We start from the raw sequence: 20378 nt of genomic DNA, 5'->3' as shown, positions 1-20378 counted from the left end.
TGTGACTCTGTTGTGACTGCTGCATGAGTCATGCTGAGCCAAAGGTGTTCTGATCTCAGATCTAGAAGCTCGCCGCAAAAGTAAATAAACATGTCCGTACAGAAGCTAACAAGTGGACGCACGAATCATTCTCATGCTCCAAATGCAAGAGATTATGAATTTGCAGTTTGTTTTTCTTACATTTATTCTTGGATATTATCCATTGTCGTTGCTTTTTTTTAGAAGAAGAAGAGAGAACAGACAAAAACATTTCTGACCTTGTTCACAGTTTTTGCCCCCGTAGCCAGTAGGGCAGTTGCAGCTGTAGGTGTTCCACTTGCTGACACACACGCCCCCGTTCAGACACACGTCGTCTGTGCAGAAGTTCTTCTTCGCTGGACAACCTGGGGCATCAAAGCCAGGATGAATAAATAAATTCTGCAGACACGCCTGAAGACACCAACATCTGAACTGTTGGTGTCTTTTAGATTCTGCAGGTGTTGCTTGAGGAAATGATCAGGATCTGGAGTGAAACTCGGTCGAGTAAACGTCGATTCTAACCTGCAGCGGTGCCGTTGTTGGCGATGTAGCTGGCCATGTCAATGGGTTTGCTGTCGATTGTTAGGTTTCTCATGCAGCCCACGAAGTTTCGGTTCCTGACCGGGAATGCCTCGGGCAAATTGGGAACTCCGCCTAGTAACAGCGGACCCGTCAAGTCCAGTGATCTGGAGACGATAGAGGAAACTGATTGGAGTAAAACCAAAAAACATTGACATCAGAGTGTCTACAAACTATTTATTTAACATAACTTGACCTGAAGTTGACCTGAAGCCGAGGACGGCCATACTTTAAAAGCCATTTCTAAAAACACACTGTTGTCGTTACCAGTTTAAGAAGGCCAAAGGAAAAACATGCATTCTTTACAACCAGGTCTGATTTAACCCGCTGGACCACGTAGGAAGCTGCTTAAACCTAAAGCTTCTGAAACGCTTAACATCAATCAGCGGACGGCTTCGGAGTACTTAAAGTGGTGCAATGCTGCATGAAGCATTTGAACGTATGAGTAAAGTACAAACTCCACAGTTTAGCTGGAAGCACGGAGGAAGAAAATACAAAGAGAAATGCCTCTAGACTCATTGCACAGTGACATCTAAAACTTTGGCATTGCTTTTTATTTAGTATACTCCATCTATCCATCCATCCTCTTACACCTTTGTCCCTAGTGGGGTCAGGAGGGCTGCTGGTGTCTATCTCCAGCTAATGTTTCGGGCGAGAGGCGGGGTTCACCCTGGACAGGTCGTCTGTCTGTCGCAGGGCAACACAGAGACAGACAGAGACACACACTCACACCTAGGGAGAATTTAGAGAGACCAATTAACCTGACGATCATGTTTTTGGACTGTGGAAGCCGGAGAACCCAGAGAGAACCCACGCAGGGACAAGGAGAACATGCAAACTCCCTGCAGAAAGACCCCGGGCCGGGAATCGAGACGTAGCAGTGGCAGCAACACAGTCAGAGCAGTGGTTAACCAAAACTGTTCAAAAATACAAACATGCATATATGCATTCTTTTTTTCTCATTTAAAAAAAATTAATTAAGCCTGTTAATCTGCATCTTTTAATGCTTTTATAATATTGTATAAACAAGGCTTAAGTGGTTAAATGAAAAATCTGCAGCATGTGTGTGGAATAGATTACTAAAATATTAATTAAATACAGCCCTAATGGAAAGATGGATGGAGTTAGACGCAGGGCAATCCAGGAAGTAAACCAGTTGGGGGGGCTGCTACTTGTGCATCAATTAAAACATATTAATGGCCCAGATAGAATGGCCCAGTCAAAGTCCCGACATAAATCCAATCTACAACCTGCGACAAAATCTAGAACTGAGAAATAAAAGGAACTTTTTGAAAACATTTGCTGTCATGATTTTTTTTGTTTTGTTCCGTTTTATTTTTTGTTTTGTGTTTGGGATAGGGATCGGTTACAAGCTGATGCTTCAAACTGATGGCTTGATTTTTTTTATTATTGAAAAAAACAACAACAAAACACTTATGTCTGTTAAGCCTGATATAACAAACTACCACTCAAAATTCATTTAAAAAAAAATAAATAAATGAAAAATTGGGAATTGGATGTAGTATGCAAAAGCCCACAATAGAATAGATTGAAGTGTGCGGTTGTAACTAAACCGTCATTCATCGATCAACTTTGAAAGCAAAACCTTTTCACTGTCTGCGTCCACTGAGCGCCTGCGACCTGCGTAACGTGTTTCTGAAGGAATGCAACGTCGTGCCCTTTGAAGCTTCTCTCTGGCCCCACCCTCTGCATTTCAGATGCGCCTCAGCATGCACGCTCTGCCAGTGACTCATTGAAAAACGTCTCCAAGAAGAAACCGACGGATAAGTCCTCTGACGGTTGGCTCAGATGAGCTTTTTGGGGGGTCGGGGGGAGAGACGGGGTTGAGTGAGTTGAGTGAGTTGTTGTAATTTGATTGCAACTTTTCTTAAAGGCCTTGGCGACATTTTTAATCTGGCTTGATTCCCTGCGGCTTTTTAAAAAAAGAAAAGTGTGTGTCGGGAGTTTCTCACTTCTTCTGTCCGGTCTGGGTGCCCTGGGCGGCACACGAGTAGTTACTGATCTGCTTCCCGAAGCGGATCGCCATGGAGATGTCGCAGTCGTCCACGGCGACCACCGCCACCTTTTCCGCAGAGGGTCCGTGAGGGATGCCGAGGCGCCCGATGTGAGGCTGCGAAAACACAACAAAGATATGGTTTTATTTTTGTTTGTTTGTTCCTTTTTCCAACAAAACAAAAACCACTTTTTCAGTTTTCCCTCCTTTGCCTGTGTGTGTGTGTGTGTGTTTGAAATACACTGTATTTTACTTTTAATTTCCTCAAGTGGCTTCACGCGTTCAGAAAAGACAAAGAAAAAAAATAGTGGCTCAACGCTTGATTTCGGTCTTTGTTTCTTTCGGGGATTTCTGAGCAAGTTGGCAGAGACGGCAGCTCCATCAGTGCAGGTCAGCGATCCTCCAACAATGTCTGGCTGACTTCAGCCACAAGCGCTCAGGCCTCTCTTGGCTTAATGTGACAAAAAATGCCTTTGTGTGTTTGGCTCGCACCTTCCAAAGTAGGCTAATTCTTCCTTCAAGGACCCTGGCCGACAAATGTTGATCTGAGAAAATGTGGATCAGCTCAGGAGGAGGGAAAAGGAAAAAATAAAAAAATAAATCAGAGCAATACCTTTTTAGTTGCTCTGAAGTTGAACCTGAGAATGACTTTTAGAGGGTTTCTTCTTTAAAACCAGTTTGGCTACATATAAACTATGGATTTATTTATTTTTGTGGGTATCTGAGTGAAGGGAGTAGAAAGCCACTTTTCAATTTTAAAAAATTTTTTTAACCACTTTACACATGGATTGTTCCGTCTTGTAAAATCCCCAAAAAATACAAACTAAAGTGGACAAATTGTTGCGGAGTCATACAAACTTGAGAAGAAGTTGGTAACAGAAGAGCTGGAGGAGGCACGGATTGAAAACTAATCGGAATGCATCACAAAATAAATGGGATTAACGTAACAAGATACCGGTGGGGCGGGAGCTCAGCGGAGAAAAGAAGCAAAAACAAAAACAAAAAAAGGAGGGTGAAAAATAAGAAAAGAAAGAGCGACAAACAAAACAGGAGAAGTGGACTGAGAAGACAAAAGGATGAGCGCAACAAGCAGAAAAGAAAAAAAAGAGGGGAAAATATTCAACAGAGAAGCACAATGTCCTTGATTTTCTTTTTCTTTTTCCCCTCAGCTCGGCTCCGGTCAGTTTAAACCCACAGGGAGTTTTATTGCAGCTTTCACACACATCCATCAGAAATAACCATGGTTTAAAGCTTTTTTAATTTTTTTTTAAAAATAGATTTATCTAATTAGAAATATTAAAATAAAACATAAGGTCGAAATTCATTTCAATTTGCTGCAAAGATTATTGACCCTCAGGGATCAATAATGAATTCCCTGTTGTGGATTAAAGGGAAAGTTTATGTCTTAGAATTTTTCCTACTATTTCATGAATCCATTGGATTGGCAGTAACTTTTTAATAGTTGTAGAGTGAAGCCACTGTGAAAGAATCATGAGCTAACGTTTTATTTTTATTCATTTTGCTCAGGCATGCCGTGGGCTACTTTAGAGGACAACTCTCTGGGTTAGTGGATCTAGTGCCGGCGCACAAAACAGAAACTAAAAACGACAAGATGGAAGGTTCAGGGCAGCTGATAACTAGAGCAATGTGATAAAAACACAAACTATAGCTAAAGGAATCAAATGTAATTTTCACGACCGTTTGAAACTTGAACCAGAAACAACAACAAAAAAAGAAAAATTCTTACTTTCTAGAAAAGGAACCGTATAATTTTTCTTAAATTTATGCTTCAAAAACCAGGGAAAGGATTGCAGATTCGCATCAGATTGTTCATTTCTTTTGAAAAAGAAACATTGTGGTTCATTGCCAAACCAAAAATCTCAATAGGATTAAATCAAATTCTCCTAAAGTTTGGAATCAAATTATCAAATTTGGAAGTTGCTGGCCCACAAACTTAATTAACGATGTTACTGAAACAGCGTGTCTAACCTAATTATTAAAATATGCTGTTATGGAGAATTAATATTTAAGTACTTCATACGCTTGTAACCGCATCGTTGTCCCTGGCAACCAGCCGTTTGGGTATTTTAGCATCCAATGGTACAAAGGGATTTTATTCATGCCCAAACGTCAGGATTAAAACGTTGCTGACCTGGATTCTATTCTGGGTTTTGAGCGAAACGTGGTGGGACGCTACAGGGAGACAACTTCAAAAACTTTGTTTCCTCCCAAAGTATCAAAGAGAAGACCCTCGAGGTTGCAGAAAACATTGAAAAAAGTGGTTAAGGAACAAATATGAAACAGACTGAATACATCCGTGGAATAGAAAGACGCTCACTGTGTGTGACTATTTAATACAGCAACACAAGGTGCAAGTGGCGCCGTTTGATTGGACAGTGTAAATGCATTACTGTGGCATGTAGTGAATCAGAACTCCTCATGAGACGGATCAGGTTCCTGCTAAATCAGATTAGCGAGTAAAAAAAAAAAAAAAAAAGAGTACTGCTTCAAATTTCTAATGGCTGAATTTTTTTTTTTCTTGGTGAAACCTGACTGTGAAAGCATCTGGAACACGGTCATGAGCTGTTTTCACTTGTGTTACGGTGACAGAAAAAGAAAATCTGTGGGAGCTCATTGCTTAGACAATTATAATTTCGATTGGGACGCGGTTCGAAAACCAAACTGCGATAACAGGGCTGAGTAAACTGCCTTCAGGGACGACAATAGGTAGTAACACGGATTTCTGTCTTATCATCTCTTTTGAGCTCAGTCACGCAGAGCGATAAGAACCAGAAGCGAAACAGACAAGAGGGAGATTCCCAGATAAAGGGACTCAGAAATTCTCAAAGCAGCTGCAACTCCAGCTGACAATGAACGGACACAAAAAAACTAATTTTGTCTTTTTTTTTTTCTTTTTTTTTAAAGGGGAGAACCAGAAACTAATAATTAAAACCACTGATTTACTCCGATCTCGCAGTCAACGTTAGAAATATTCATTAACAAAGAAGAAAATAAATATATTTCCGTAACTATTACCAATCGCTGTAATACCTATACTCCACCAGTAGGTGGTTATAAATTCTACGTCAACATTTTAAATATATATATATTACACATATATTCTCAGTGAAAACGGAAGCGAACGAAAGTTGTGATCCGTTTTTAAATTTGAACATTGAGTCATCAGCTAATGACTGTCCACAAAACAAGCTATCTCCAACTTTTTTTCCATTCAAGCTAATAACTATGACGCGTTCAAGCCATCTACAATGTTTTTCTATACCTTTTGTGGTTTCAAACATTTTCACATCACGTAACAACTAATAAAAGCAGAACAGAAATACCGCCAGCTTTTCACATCTACCGCTGTGTTTTGTGTACAAGGCAGCCATATTGGATACTGAAGACAAGGATGGTGAGAAACCTCCTTTCCTGACTTCTAGGGACCTCTCTGTTCATTTTTTCCTAACTTAATCTTTTGAGTTTCCTATTAAAAATGGAGGCCATGGCTGTATAGTAACCCTTAAACCTTTATTTCCCTGAACTAACACAGCAAACTCTTTTTAACATTCGCAGGAGGAAGGCGGTAATTGGACGACTTCATTCTTCTCGTTCTCTCAAAGAAATCCCACTTGACCTTCCACTGTACTGACTATTTTTTGTCGAGTAGAAACACATTTGGTTTTTCCACCATCTATTTAGAATAGAAAAAGAAGACTATTTTTTATGTCTTACTACCCTCAAGGAGGTATAAAAAGGCACATACAGTAGAGATTCTTGACACACATTTTGTCACTATTCTTTGAAAATATACACATCCGTCTAAAAATATGTGTATTCTATTGGACATTTATTTTAGCTGAAACCAGTCAACTGAGCAGTGAGGTTATGGTTTACATCATCATAGCTGGTTGGCTTCATTCCTCTTTTTGACCATCTTGTTTTAAACAACACTTGGCCCCCCACTTTCAGGAGAGGCCCCAGAAGAGCGTCTTTTTTTGGAGTCTGAAGAGGATTCCCTCTCTCTCAGGAGTCGTCTCCAGGGGTGACGGGCGTGCCGCGGCCATGACGACGGGCTTGATCCCCGGAGATCGTCGCACAGACAAAGAGGGCGTCAAAAGACACGGCTGACGACAAAGTCGACGCATTTGTCAAAACGCAGAAGATTTCACGGGTTGCCACAAAAACAGACACGCAGGTCACGACAAATACCAGGAAGGAAGGACACATTCGAGAATAAACAACCCTCTTCCTTCTACCACTCCAGACGCACACACACACACACACACAAACCTCTACTGAGGAAAGGCCAGTCAAAGCCAGCATGATAACTTACCCAGACCCACAGCAGAGAGAAACAGACTGAATTACACAATGAAGGCAGAAATTGAACTAAATGACAGGGAATGTTTGCACGAGAAGGTAGAAGTTTTGATTGTGTGATTGGGAAGCATGGGAAGGATGTCTGCAGACTGTGTTTAAGCATGTGTGTGTGGGTGTGTGCGTGCGCGTGTGTGAGTGTGTAGCCATCAGGAAACAGTTAGCAGAGCTGCAGACGGCCACGCAGTCCAGTTCAATCATAAAGGAAGAGGGAGCGCACCGTCTTTCACCCAATCTGTGTTGGCTTCAGGAAGTGCCATTGTTGTGCTCGCTCCTGCATGAAAAAGTGACCTAATGGACCCTGGCGTACACTGAACTCAGCACGTTACAATTAAAGAAAGGTTTTAGCGCCGCCGCATAAAGCAGATTGACGTTTTCTGTACTTTTTTCTTAGGTTTGAAGCTCAGGGTACGTCAGTAGCAGCAACAAGCTGTCGGGTCCGCATTACTTCATCGCCTTCAGGCTGTGTAAACCTAGAAGTGTGAATTACACAACAAGACACACACGGGATTTTTTTTGAGGCCCAACAAAATGCCACAATGTCCTGTCTTCAAGCGTATATGTTACTGCAGTCTTCCGCGCCTCATCTCGGTCCTGTCTTTCAGCGTGGCTCGTGAACAGCTGCGTCTGACGGTGTGGCGTAAAAGAGACGAGCAGATGACACACAAAGTAAGACAGGAGAAACTGAATCCCAGTAAGAGCGACTGGAGAAAAGTCGTGAGAAGTCAGCATAAGATTCCTGTTTTGTTCATAGAGGAAAATATTTACATTGTAAAATTGCCCTAAAATGCATAACAAAGCAAATAGTCTCCCTGTACTGTTGCAATTTTCCTACATATAGATTATTTATTTAGTATCAATTACTTATTTAAAAAAAAAAAATCTTCACAAATTTTTATTTGTAAAGAGACACCTAATTGTCAAAGACCAGCTGTGTTTGTAACATGCAGTTAGGGCAAAAATATTCTATTGAAATATTGTCATGTCATCTATTTCCTACAGACAAACCTAAAAGAAATTCTTTGTTCTATTCTATTCCTTTGCTGCTGTAATTGTAACCACCAGAACTTGGCGTGCCCTCTGGTGCTACATTTACCTTTGCGGAGAAAAAAGTAGCTGCAAACGCCCGAAACTAACAGCGCTGGTAAAAGTTTCATTCTCTAATTATCATTTGAGGTGACAAGCGGATTAAGGAAACAAGTCCTTTACACACGAGCTGTCAGTCAAAGCGAGAGCACAAGAGCTAGCTCACATTAGCCGTACAGAGTTATTACAAGAGACGTGTCAATTGGTGAGGATAATCCACTTTGACAGAAACGACTCGTCTGCCTGCTGAGTCTCGACAACGCTCACTTCACCTGCTTAAGAAGTCAACGAAAGCCGACTAATGAAGAAAGGGAAAGCTACCGTGTCATTTTTAGTTGCTTTAGAAGTACGGCGAGTTCACGCCGAGTTCTCGAGGCACCTTTATTCAAAAATACCTTTGTTAAACAAAAAAATAACAAAGGCTATAAGGACGCTGTCTGGCTGGGAAAGCAGAAAAAAATCACTCCCCGTGCTTTGCATTTACCATCTGTTTGAGTTGCTTAAATCAGCTAAAAATGTTCATCCCCACTTGTTCGCTTATTGAAAAACTCAGTTCAACGTCTTTCCACTGCGTCTCTGACAACTGCTACAAAAGATACTGTACAAAACAACATTTCTCAAAAACAAAGCAATCCCTTCAAGGTAAGAGTTTAAAAAACACCATAAGGAAGCTACTTGTGAAATGAAATGTTTAAGCAGTTCACTGAAGGCTGATTACCAGAGAAGACAGCCTGACTAATTTGCCAGCTAATGTTTGCCTGTTATAGAGCAGCAAAAAATCTACACAATAAATACTTGGAAGGTTTCTCTAAATTCACCAGTTCATTTGAATTCTGTGTTCACATCTGTGTGTTAAAATAAAAAAGAAAAAAGATATGATGTTATTGTACTGTGTTTAATTTGTCTCGGTAGTCAGAGTTCAGATGTGTGAAATAACATCACACCGGAGTTAAACACGTCCTACTTTACAGTTGGGAAAACAGTGACATCAGCCATGACGCTAACTATAAGTTGATTGCAACAAGCCAGTCACAATGGATTTCTCTTATTTTCATGAACTTAAAAACTAAAATATATGTTAACAAATAGAAGTTGGACAGTCCTGCATGGTGCTTACAAAAAGTTTATAACTGAAACGTTTACTGAGATTTACGGGCGTGGCAATCGTTTTGGATTGTGATGTTGGAAAATCCAGATTACAAAATGAAAAAGCACCACTTATTTTAGTAAGTATAGGGAAACCAGTGCTGCTTTCTTCTTTTAGCAGAGGAAGGTAGATTATATTTTGCACATTTGAGATTTTATTTTTTAACTCAAAGTCACAGTGGGAAGAACTTTTTTTTTATAAGAACTTTATAAAACAAAACGCGGATTGTGTTTAAAGCAAAGCTGAGGAAACGCTAAAGATATCTACAGGAGCGACTCGAATCTAAAGCTTTATGTACCGTACATGCGAACATAATTTGTTTCTCGTACATTTTGAAGGAATTTGATAGGAAATCTTTGTGCCTTTTTGAACACAGACCTAATTTGGCAGAAACTTACTTGATAAAAACATCATAACAGGAGAGAAAGAAGGAAACCCAGTCCCACAAGACCAACAGCGTCTACATCCAAACCCTCATGCCGATTCTACTCCAGCATCTCTCTACAGTCTGGACTAGGAAAAAACTGGACTACCCAAACACCCAACCTTTAAAACTCATATTGCCTTTGTGCATATGAGTTAACCAGTGACAGCAGAGTTGGTCACGAAGACTCAACTAGAGGCAGAAATCAGACCACTAAATCAGACCGCAGGCGGGAAAGAAGCACCAGTAACTAGGCTAGAGGTCAGAGGTTACCTCTTTCTGAATGAGCTCCAGCCAGGCAGTATAAAGCGGGATACTCAGACCCCCGCTGGAGTCCGCCAGACCCCACCCTTCCTGGGAGAGAGACACCATAAGAGAGAGAGAGACACCGTATTAGACCTGCAGTCCAGAATCGAGCAACATACAGAGGCTTGCAAGATGCAAGAGTATCCTCCATAACAGCCACAAGCGCCAGCGTATTTTCTGTGAAAGGCCAACACAAAGTAGCACCACAAATATAAAATGGAAGATAGCGCATTCGTTTCCATCCCTCCTGAGAGACTACTTGATACACTGTAGGGCTGTAACGACTCATCAAGAGATTCAAGGACCTTGATTTTTAAAATCCCTCAAGGCAAATTATGTTTTACCATTTAGCGTGCTCTGTTCCGGCCAGATGATTATTTCTGCTGCGCAACACTCTCACTTCCGCCAATGAGACGTTGACAAATGCTAAGTGCTGTTCACGGCAATGGTGGGAGAAGGCGAGGGACAGAAAGAAGAGCCATAAAAAAAGAGACGAAAAATGTCCAAGGGATACTTTAAACTAAATAGAATATAAAACTGTGTGTGCTGCAAAACGGAACTGGTATTTCACAACAGCACATTCTCGATGCTCCGTCCTTAAACACCTCTAGGGGAAACATCTGCTATATGTATCAAAGTCTTTCGCGGCTGCTAGCAGGTGACATTTTTGATCCCTGTGCAAAAGACTAACTTTATCAGTAATTGTTGATGCAGAATGTACAAGGAAATACAATTTGGCGAACACTCCATGTAGTTGGTAATCAAGAAGGTGAGATCTGAAGTAAATTTCTACTTGATTTTGTTAGGGGTGTCAGTGAAATGTTGCACATCACAGTTTTATATTTTTAATTAGTTCTGAAAACCATGTATTCCTTTTGCTTCAGCAGCATCCATTACCTTTTTCGGCCAATCATAAAATTCTAAATACCAACATTGATGTTTGTGGTTGTTAGAAAACAAGTGACACTAATGCTCTTGCAAGTCACTAAGGAATAGGACTACGTCAAACTCAAGGTAAGGTGACATCATGTACAAAAGAAAAAATGTCTGCTAATCATTCAAGAAAATTTCAAAAAGGTATTCATAACCTTGGGTGTTGCGGTGTTTTGTGCTTATCCGTGTCAACAGGAATTGTAAACAACCCCAGGTGTCCGCAGTTAGCTGAGAATACCACCAAACCGAGGCACAACATCGCTTCCCTCTTTCTTTGCCACTTGAAAAACAAGTCTCCCACCGCCTCGTACAATAGGCTACAGCTCATGCAAGGCCAACTTCAGACAAATGTGTCCCTAGCAGATCCATATCACACTGTGAAGCACTGAGCTGTGCGCAACAAGGAGGTAAAACTTACAGCAGGAACATTTCAGGCGTTAAAAGCATTTGACAGCCCCAAGATCAGGTGCATGACACAAAACAAAACCTGAGGTTTTTTTGTTGGTTTTTTTTTAGCTAGCTGACATTCGGATGGCTGAACAAAACAACCAAGCATCGCTTCTTTTGTTAGAGGTTTCATGTGCTGGAAAGCTGGAGTCCGGTCACAAGTAGTTTCTGTTTATGTAGCGATAACCTCAGCTGTCTGAGGTGCGTGGAAACATTCGTCAAGATGAACACACACACACACACAAAAATATAAAAACAACATGGCCTCTTTCTTTGAAAACACGCCCTGCTTGGGAATTCAGAGTTTGGGGTTTCACCTCAGAAAAAATGAGCACTTAACCTTTAATGAGGGGCACTTTGCAGAGAAAACACATCAACCATCGCTCGTGTCTGTGCGAAATGCGGCAGACCCTGTTCACACACACACACACACACACACACACCCACACAGTTTAAGAGTGAGGACTGCATCTGCTTCTTAAGCAAATAACGATCACCCAGTAAGGTAGTGGTAATGAACCTTTAACTAAACAGAGGGATGAAAACTTAAAAAACTAATGATCAGGAAACATGGTTCTCAAACTGGGACATTTTCAAACTACATTTAGGCCATTAAATGTAGTCAACTAACAGAAATGCAGTTTTAACTTCAGCCTCATAGGGGGCGATAACACGCCAGTTTGTGTGCTGTCTACTCAAAGAAGAAGAGAATAATTTAGAATAGAAAGTAGAGATTTCTCTGAAGTGTTTCAATGCGGTTTGGTGCCCTTGTGGTTGGTGAGCAATAAAGGACTCAAATTTGAGAAGGCTTTCCAATGAAATGTGAAATATCTTGGATCTCACACCTATAAAAGTAAAAAAAAAGAAAAGAAAAAGTTTTTAATTATTTTGGGTTGAGTTTTTGGGTGTGTTTCTGTGTTTCCAGTTTTTGATCATTTCTATATCGTTTGCTTTATTTTGTTACTAGTTTATCCCCTTAGCCCCTTCTGAACGGGCGTGGCTTTAACCAGTTCTGCCGCAGTCCAAATCCGCCCCGGCCAGATTTGTTTCCATTAGCAAATCCTGAGCGGTTTCTCTCAGTTTTACCACTTTGTTGGTGGCACAAGCCGGGCCGAGCGATTTGACTAACAGCAGACTACATACACCGACTGGGTCAGGCTTTAATCTCAAACTTGTCACTTTAAGTTGTTTGTATTAAACTTGATTTGTTCTCTACAGTCTTAAGTAAATTATTATATTTTCCGTCTTTATTCTCCCAATAAATAATCATGTTGCTAGATAGAATACTGCTAGAAATGCAACACTGCAAAAAAACACAAAATCTCAAGTATTGTTGGTCTAATTATTAGTGCAGATATCTTTGTACACTTTAAATAAGACAAAACTGGCTTACAAGTAAATCTAAAGCAAGATGTAGGAACTTGTTTTAGGTCAATATTTCCTCAAGATTGATGAAAAAGTACTAGTTCCACTGGCAGATTATTTCACTTCTAACATTGGGGGGAATGTCTCGCTGTAAATAAAATAATAAGCGCCTACATCTTGTTGAAAAGTTACTTTTAAGTTAGTTTTGTCTTATTTCAACTGTACTAGTATTTGGACTATAACTGGACCAAAACTACTTTGTAAGATTTTGTGTTTTTGCAGTCGAATAAGCAGATTTACTGAAGCAATCACCATATTTTAGGCACAGGTCAGCCATGTTGGATTTTTGAGGCTAACCTCTGGGAACTGTTTATTTTGTCTATCCATTTTGAGGTAAAAACCACACACAGTGACAATGGATAAAACCTTTTTTTTTATGTCTTTGTCATACTTGGAAACCTCAGCATTCAATAGGTGGTCCAAGGTCTATAAGGTTTGTTTTAAGTTTGATTTAGAGCTACCCAGTAAACCCCGACACATGAACAAAACAGAAGAAGTTTATTTTACAAAGAGCGCCACTTTATTTATAATAGAGATCAACAGAACTAGCTCTGAGTTAATAGCACCAGAAGACCTTTGGTGAATGACGGCCTTAAAAAGACAGCTGAGCGGCTTCAGTTACGGTTTCCACAGGCAGGAGCCGTATGCAAAAATAGCACGTCGCACTACGCCGAGAAACAATTTACACCTATGTCCTGATGAGGAAACTCCTGCCATGTAAACCGCACTCAGAGAGAGCGGAGGAGAGAGAGAGAGAGAGAGAGAGAGAGATCGAAGACCTGGCGGAGCAGAAGTTGGCGGTGATAAAAGCCAGCTCGGCCTGTCTGGGAATGCCGTTTACAACACGTCTCAGGTGGAAACATCACCGTCAATGTTTTTCTAATGAGAAATGATTAACATTTTTTAAAAATGCAGCCCTGGAAAAGAAACAAACAGAAAATGCTGCAGGCGGACAACCGCGGTGTACCTTCAGATGTGTTTAGAAAAGCGTAGAAAGATCACAGGAAAGGTAATATGAAGTTATTCAGGTGTCGCTTTTATAGGTTTTTATACTGTATTGTGTTTAAAGACAGAAACATATAAGTTATGCTTATTTTTGCAGGACTATATGTTGAAATAGGAACACAACAAACACAAAACAAGTCAGGGATATGATTAGTAAAATTTATGTAAAAATAAATAAATCTTTAAAAAAGTGCTTCTTCCTTCTGGTCATTTAGAAGTGAGTGCAAATGTGGCGAGAGTTTTTGTTTGTTTTATCTTTCCCACCAGCGCCATGTCAGTCAAAACAAAACAATAACTAAGTCTCCCACAGTGACTCCTTAGGGTTTTTTTTTTATTTTCTCAAGGTTCGACAGGCTCACCTCGGCGCAACGCTGCGAGAAAATGCGTTTGCACCCAAAAAAGCAAATGTTTGCCAGTCATTTTCTGCCAGGGGATTCATGAAACATGAACTCCCAGGACAATCAGTTCCCACGCTGCTGAGACGGATGTCAGTTCACTGTAATTTTATAACAAGGCTTTACTTACATCCTGCAGCCTTTACGTGAGAAACACAATTCGATACCCAACAGTTGCAAAGAATTTGTTGTTTTTACCTGCAAAATGGAGGAGTGAACGTCTGACCAAAGGAATTAGTTTTGTCTCGAGGTCAGTGGAAACATCCAAGCATGATGAGCGCAATCCAAGCAATTACGTTCATCTGAGCGTAATTGTGCGCTCAGATGACGCGCACAATTGCGACACACCTGACATCCTGCCCAGTGGGCTTCTGAATTACACCATTTCCTGCATTGAGAACGGCCACTTCCTGCGGAGAGCAACCTCTTCTCCTGCGGGTTCGAGGAAACCCCTTCGGCGCTCTTCATCTGCGCTTCTGTTTCCTGTTTAGATGCGCTCTGCTGACACACTCAACTATCCTTGAGATGTTATTTTGTGGAATTTGAAAAATTTCTCCCTCCTTCCGTTTTCTATTGTGCTCCTCTAATAGTATTCACTGCCCGACCAAGAAGATCAAAAGAACAATGAGAAGCGCAGCATGGTCACTATGGCAACCTCAGTGTTAACTTTGAACTGCGTTTTTTTTTTTACTAGAGGAGCCTCATACGGATAAAAAGAGCAACTGCGGCTTTTAAAAGACACCTTATAAGACTGAAATTCTGCCCAGACCTAATCATCTGACGCAGTAAATCACTGAGTGTGTGTGCATGCGTGTGTGTGTGTATATGCAGTGTGTTTTTACGGCTAGTAACAACCGAGGGTTCATGTTTGGTAAAGTAAAAGTGAGTAAAGCTGCTGCAGGTATTTAAGAATGTAAAGGTTTCACTAAAACTAAACGTGAATAAACTGAGAATAGTTGAATTATTGCAGAAGTTTACATCGGCAGCAAATTGTTTTTGGATTTATGCATTTGAAAACTCTTCATGTGCTCCTCAGTGTCAAACAAGTTCATACATTTTCACTTGGGTTGACCTCAGATGAATTTTAGAGGTTGAATTGACTTATCATATTTAATAAATTAGAATGTAAATCCCAGAGTCTGGTTTGTTCGATTCAAAGCACCTTTTGAAAATAAAAGCCTTCGAAGGCTGGGGGCCAAAACCGTCCCGCCGTAGTTTTTTACGTGGCCCTCTGGACTCCATAGGGAGTTTAAATAGAACCTTCAAGATAAGCATTGTCCGCTTCAATATTATTTTCATTAATTTACTTTAATTAAAGTTTATCTGATAGTGACAGACACACATCGTCATGGACAAAGTGACCAGAACAGCAGTCCTTTGTTGGCGTGGAAGTGCCTGTAGCACAAGCTAATCCGCAGCACTTGTCCCTAGATAAAACAGTACGTTGATTTTATCAATCAAATCAAAGCAGTTTTTATCCACATACTGCCAATTTACAACAATCAGTCCGTCCAGTTTTGCACGAAATTCACACAAAGTCAACAGATTCCTGCACTTTTAAATGTTAATTGTGAGCTTATTGCTAATTCAAATAGTTGAAAACATTAGGTTTAAGTGACTAACTCCCACCTGCATTATTTTTCACTTCGACAACACTGCTGTCTTAACTGGTGTCAAGCTACAGACCGTGACTGATACAGCAAGAAGCAAAAAGTCAGATATACTGTCATAATTACTGAAAAATCAGTCATTCTGATTGCCAGAAATCCCCCAAAACAATCATGAAATCCTGAAGGGACTGATCAACGTGCAAAGACGTTCAATATTATTTCATTTTAAGAAGTACTAATCGAATGCAGAGACAGCTATTTACTAACATTTCTACAATTTGTTAACAGATTTTATCAATACATTCTGGCACAACCAGCCCTCAAGAACATTCATGATGTTGCTCCAGTCCAAAATAAAAATGGCTTCGAAGCCCCTGCTGTAAGGATTTAGCATGAAGCAGGATGACATCATATCATCTTTGGTTTTGTCACTCTGGGCTATGTAAGCAATGCTACCTTCAGATAAATGTCTGTATGAGTGAGTAACAAACATGGAATTCATTCATGTCCAACATTCACATGTCAACAGGCCTTACTATTGTGAGAACGTCGCTGCTTTCTGCCAGATACATTTTCACTAATCTCCCCCCCGGCGACTGGATTAAATTACCATGAGTCAATTCTGACTTCTGATCGTTCAGCTGACAAAGAAACTCCGACCCCCCCGTGTCAGCGCCACGTCCAGCCTTGGGCTGGTTTAACGGAATTTGGCACTGGGTCTACAAATCACTGGTGGTACACACCCACCCACCGCTTCACCGGCTCAAGACACCACAACGCCGGCGTGAAACAAATGTGCGTTTCCGTGTGTGCACGTCCTGCGCCTGCACGTCAGAGTGGCAAAGAAAAAAAAAACGGAAGCCTACAGGATCAGCAGAGCTAAATAAATAAGAAAAGAAAAGTAAAGAAAACTGGATTGAAGCAACAATCAATCTCTCGTTTCCAATGGCGACGCGCTAGCAAACTCTCAACGCCGCAGTGGGCAAACAAAACAGAAGATTTCAGAGCCAACAGACTGTATCCTGCAAATCATCTCTGCAGGAGCGCTACTGCAAGTTTAGACAACAGACTCCACCTGCTCTGTGGCATCTGTACACTCTGCAGAAGCTCACTAGAAAGACAAACGCACCTCAAACAAGAGCTACAGATGTGACCCTGCAGCTAACATATAGCAACCTGATTCATCAGAGTTGATGAATTCTTCTCTGTCAGGACAGCGTAATACAGACTGGACAAGAGAAAGAGGTGAACAGCCTGTGAAACATGATAGTGCTACGACAAGAACACGAGTCGTCCCTTTAATAGGTTGGAACCATGGGTGTCACTGAAACACAATGATGTACCTGATAGGGGTTTCCCAACAAGTTCACAAAGTGCAGGGACGCCAAGGAAATGTTATGTAAAGCATAACTCTGAATTTTTTCACATTTAGTCAAATCTAAGCAGGGATCTTGAGTTACAGGTCAACAAAATCACGGTGAAGGTGGGAGAAATTGTTTAAAACGTGTTTTATAAATACAAACTGTGGGACGTGTTTATTTCCAGAAGAACCTCGGAAGAAACCAGTTAGTTTCTGCACAAAGAAAAACAAAACAACACTTTATTTCCAGGCTCCAGAATCAAGCTTGGTTCCGCCTGATTTATTTCCTTACGAAGTACAGAGTGACATTGTGCTCAGTGTTGCTGTGGCACTCGCCACTTGATTTTGAGTTTTTCTCAAAACAGATGTGAAAATGTCTGAACTCCTCTCACTTGAGCCGTTTCTTTCATTTCTAAACAGGCGTCATAGATCCAGTGAACAATCCTTGAGTTTTTATTATGGTGCTAAAGCTAACTGCTAATGCTATCTGGGTTTCCCATAGTGACCTGCAGAGTTGATTTAATCTTATTATTTGGAATCAGTCTTTTGTGCTTCCTTTTAATTTAATTTGGCCAGTTTATATTGTGCAAGGTAAAGGAAGGTTGACTAAATAAAAAAAAACATCTAGCTAGCGCTACCAGGAATAGTCGGAGTTTAAGTCATGTTGTCGCAAATTTAGGAGCCTAGATGTGAATAGCTGGTAGAGGCGTATCACAGGGGCCTAGCATCTCTAACTGTAGAAATATGAACAAAGTACCGAGTCAGGGGGAGCTGAGAGTAAATGGTCACCACACTAGATCCTCTTCAGAAACGTAATTAAACAACAGAAATTACAATTGTAAAGTATTTTTAAGCCATGAATGTTTGAGGAGCTTTAGTGAATGTCACAGGCTGCTGATGTGTCATTTGATTGACCTAGCAGAAATGCTTCTATCTTTGGAGTTGGGGTCAAATGTGAAAAAGTTCAAGAGGTATCAACACATTAGCAAGGCCTTGTAAAACAACTAATCCCATCTATTTTGAGAGCTACGTGGGATAGAATGCGCTGGGGTTGTCTAAAATGGTCATAATTGAAAAGTCTTGTTCCAACAACTGTAGAGCAAACAACCAGGCGCCACACAATAGGTTGTGTCGTCTTCAAAGGCGACACTTATCTTATTGCCCTTCACGGTTTAGCGTTTAATGCCTGTGGGTTGTGGAAGTTTGCTGTAAACGAATACCGTCTAAACTAGAAGAACATAATACCAAAGGACATACGAGACGGCTTGCAGAATGATCACAGCCTATTTTCTGATCAAGAAGCAAGGAGACCATCGTGGGAACATCTTAAAACCCAACTTCCAAACTCTGAATACACCTTATATCTGTGACAATGATCCACTGGTGTTACATGAAGTCGAGCAGATCTCAACTCGAGCACAATTAGTGAGCGTTTGACCTTTGAAGCCGAGGGCGCCGGGGCCTCCTGCGCTGGCATCCACAGCGGGAGTTCGAGGCGGAGATGTCACAAATCAAACCCGCACCCTTAAGATTATCTCCGCAGTCAAGGTCAGCTGCTTCGGGAGCTTCAAAGAGAGCCCACTTTTCACACACTCCACTCCCACACTCGCTAATTTACAGCAAAGTTCCTCTCAGCGGTGTGGGCTGAGCCCCTCGGAAAGATCCGGCTCTGTTACTTCTATATTCCTTATTTAGTGGAATGTTAGCGTTGCTAACAATACCTAGTTAGGATGTGATTGAAGCGCTTCAAAGGATATCTTAATCAACCCATTCAAACTTAAAGAGGAAGGAGGGGAAGAGGAGAAGGAAACAGAGGAGGAGCAGCTGATAACATTCTTTACCTTGTTGTAGTAATGGAGCTGGACAGAGTGCCATTGGCCGTCGCTGACTCCACCGGGGATGTAGGGAGACACCGTGGTTTTTGTTTCACCTGGGCGATCAACGAAAAACAAAATAAAAAGATGATTCATAAACCTTTATGTACTTTTCTTCACCCCAGAACCAGGAGGCGATTCTTTACACCCAACTTTGGTAGGTAGGACTGGAGGTACTCCTGGCTTTACCCTGAATATTTAAATTGAGGTGAGAGAGTTTCAGGCTAAAAGAGCTTAACCTCATAAATAGTTCTTATTTTCTCCCAGCATTAACAATTAATTTGGACACAAGACTCATCATGCAACACAAGAAAGACAAAAGTCCAGGGAAGGTGTACTTTTGTTTGCCAAGGGCAGAAGCAACTTGTACACAGCAATCAATCCAGCTCCAAATTAGCAAACACCACGGAAACGCAACGCATCTCCATGTTTTTGTATGTATGACTAAACAAGAATGATCTTGTTATCTAAAGAAATCGACAATCTACCTTCATATTTCTCTGTCTAAAAGGTGGCACGTAATTCTTAGTTCCACATCTGATGATTCATGCGCCTAGCGTTCAGTCGTTTTATGGTTCTGAAGTAGGGCACAAGCACTTGGCCCGTCTCCCAAACCAAGATAATCATATTAGACTGGATTCCTCCTCCGTACGGTGCCATGGGAAAGCGGCCCGAACGGGAAAACAAAAGTTGCCGGTACAAAGCCAGCGTGTTTGAGCTGCAGTTCAACAGTTACCGACATTAACAATGACTCTGGGCGTATGTTTGTCTGCACTTCAATGAGAGCTTGGCTTCACCCATTCACTCTGTCAAAGCCGTAAACGTAAATCAAAAGCAAGCACACAATGCCAGTATTTATTTATGAGAGTCTGTTTAAATTATGAGCATTCATACATGAGCTAATGTGGCAGAAAAACACAAACAGTTTGGGGAAAAAAAGCCTGACCTCCAGAGAAGGTAAGATGAATCTGTTCGTCGATGATCTCCAGGGCGATGAAGTCGTGTTTCTCATTGAACCTGCCGTTGTAGAGAAGCAGAGCATTTCTTTCTCTGGTAGCAAACCTGCAAAAAGAGCAATTCTTAGATATTTGGCAAATGTCACCTAAAGGTTTCAGAGACGCACCAACAAATCATCGGACAATGTTTCGATTAGTGAATGCACTCTGCGTAAGAGCTGAACTAGGGCATGCTTACAACAACAGTTTTTGGAGTGGAAGTTGCTACTGTGGGAAGAAGTTTCAAAGTTAACTACTTTCAGTATCAGCTGGGTGTTTTAGATACGTTGTCAGAGGAAGCACAAAAGTTGTGAGGGGCAGTTTCAAAGGACCTTACATTTTCTGTTGAAGCCTCTTGGTCATTTCTTTATTTGCCATTT

At 41.0% G+C, this 20378-nt stretch overlaps 1 protein-coding gene across 3 annotated transcripts in view; it reads right to left on the bottom strand.

The window, feature by feature from the left end:
* celsr1a (cadherin EGF LAG seven-pass G-type receptor 1a) overlaps positions 1–20378 on the bottom strand; it is an 84697-nt gene that overhangs the window by 20128 nt on the left and 44191 nt on the right. For all 3 annotated transcript variants that reach the window (XM_044108825.1, XM_044108824.1, XM_044108827.1), the window contains exons 5-9: positions 19950–20065; positions 18971–19059; positions 2571–2728; positions 541–704; positions 258–383 (exon numbers count right to left, since the gene is read on the bottom strand). In XM_044108825.1, the coding sequence (XP_043964760.1) occupies positions 258–383; positions 541–704; positions 2571–2728; positions 18971–19059; positions 19950–20065 (653 nt within the window). The remainder of the gene's footprint in view (positions 1–257; positions 384–540; positions 705–2570; positions 2729–18970; positions 19060–19949; positions 20066–20378) is intronic.

This window comes from Gambusia affinis, linkage group LG23 (assembly GCF_019740435.1).
Source record: "Gambusia affinis linkage group LG23, SWU_Gaff_1.0, whole genome shotgun sequence".
NCBI lineage: Eukaryota > Metazoa > Chordata > Actinopteri > Cyprinodontiformes > Poeciliidae > Gambusia > Gambusia affinis.
Note: the sequence above shows the minus strand (reverse complement) of the source record. Positions and strands in the feature narration are given on the sequence as shown.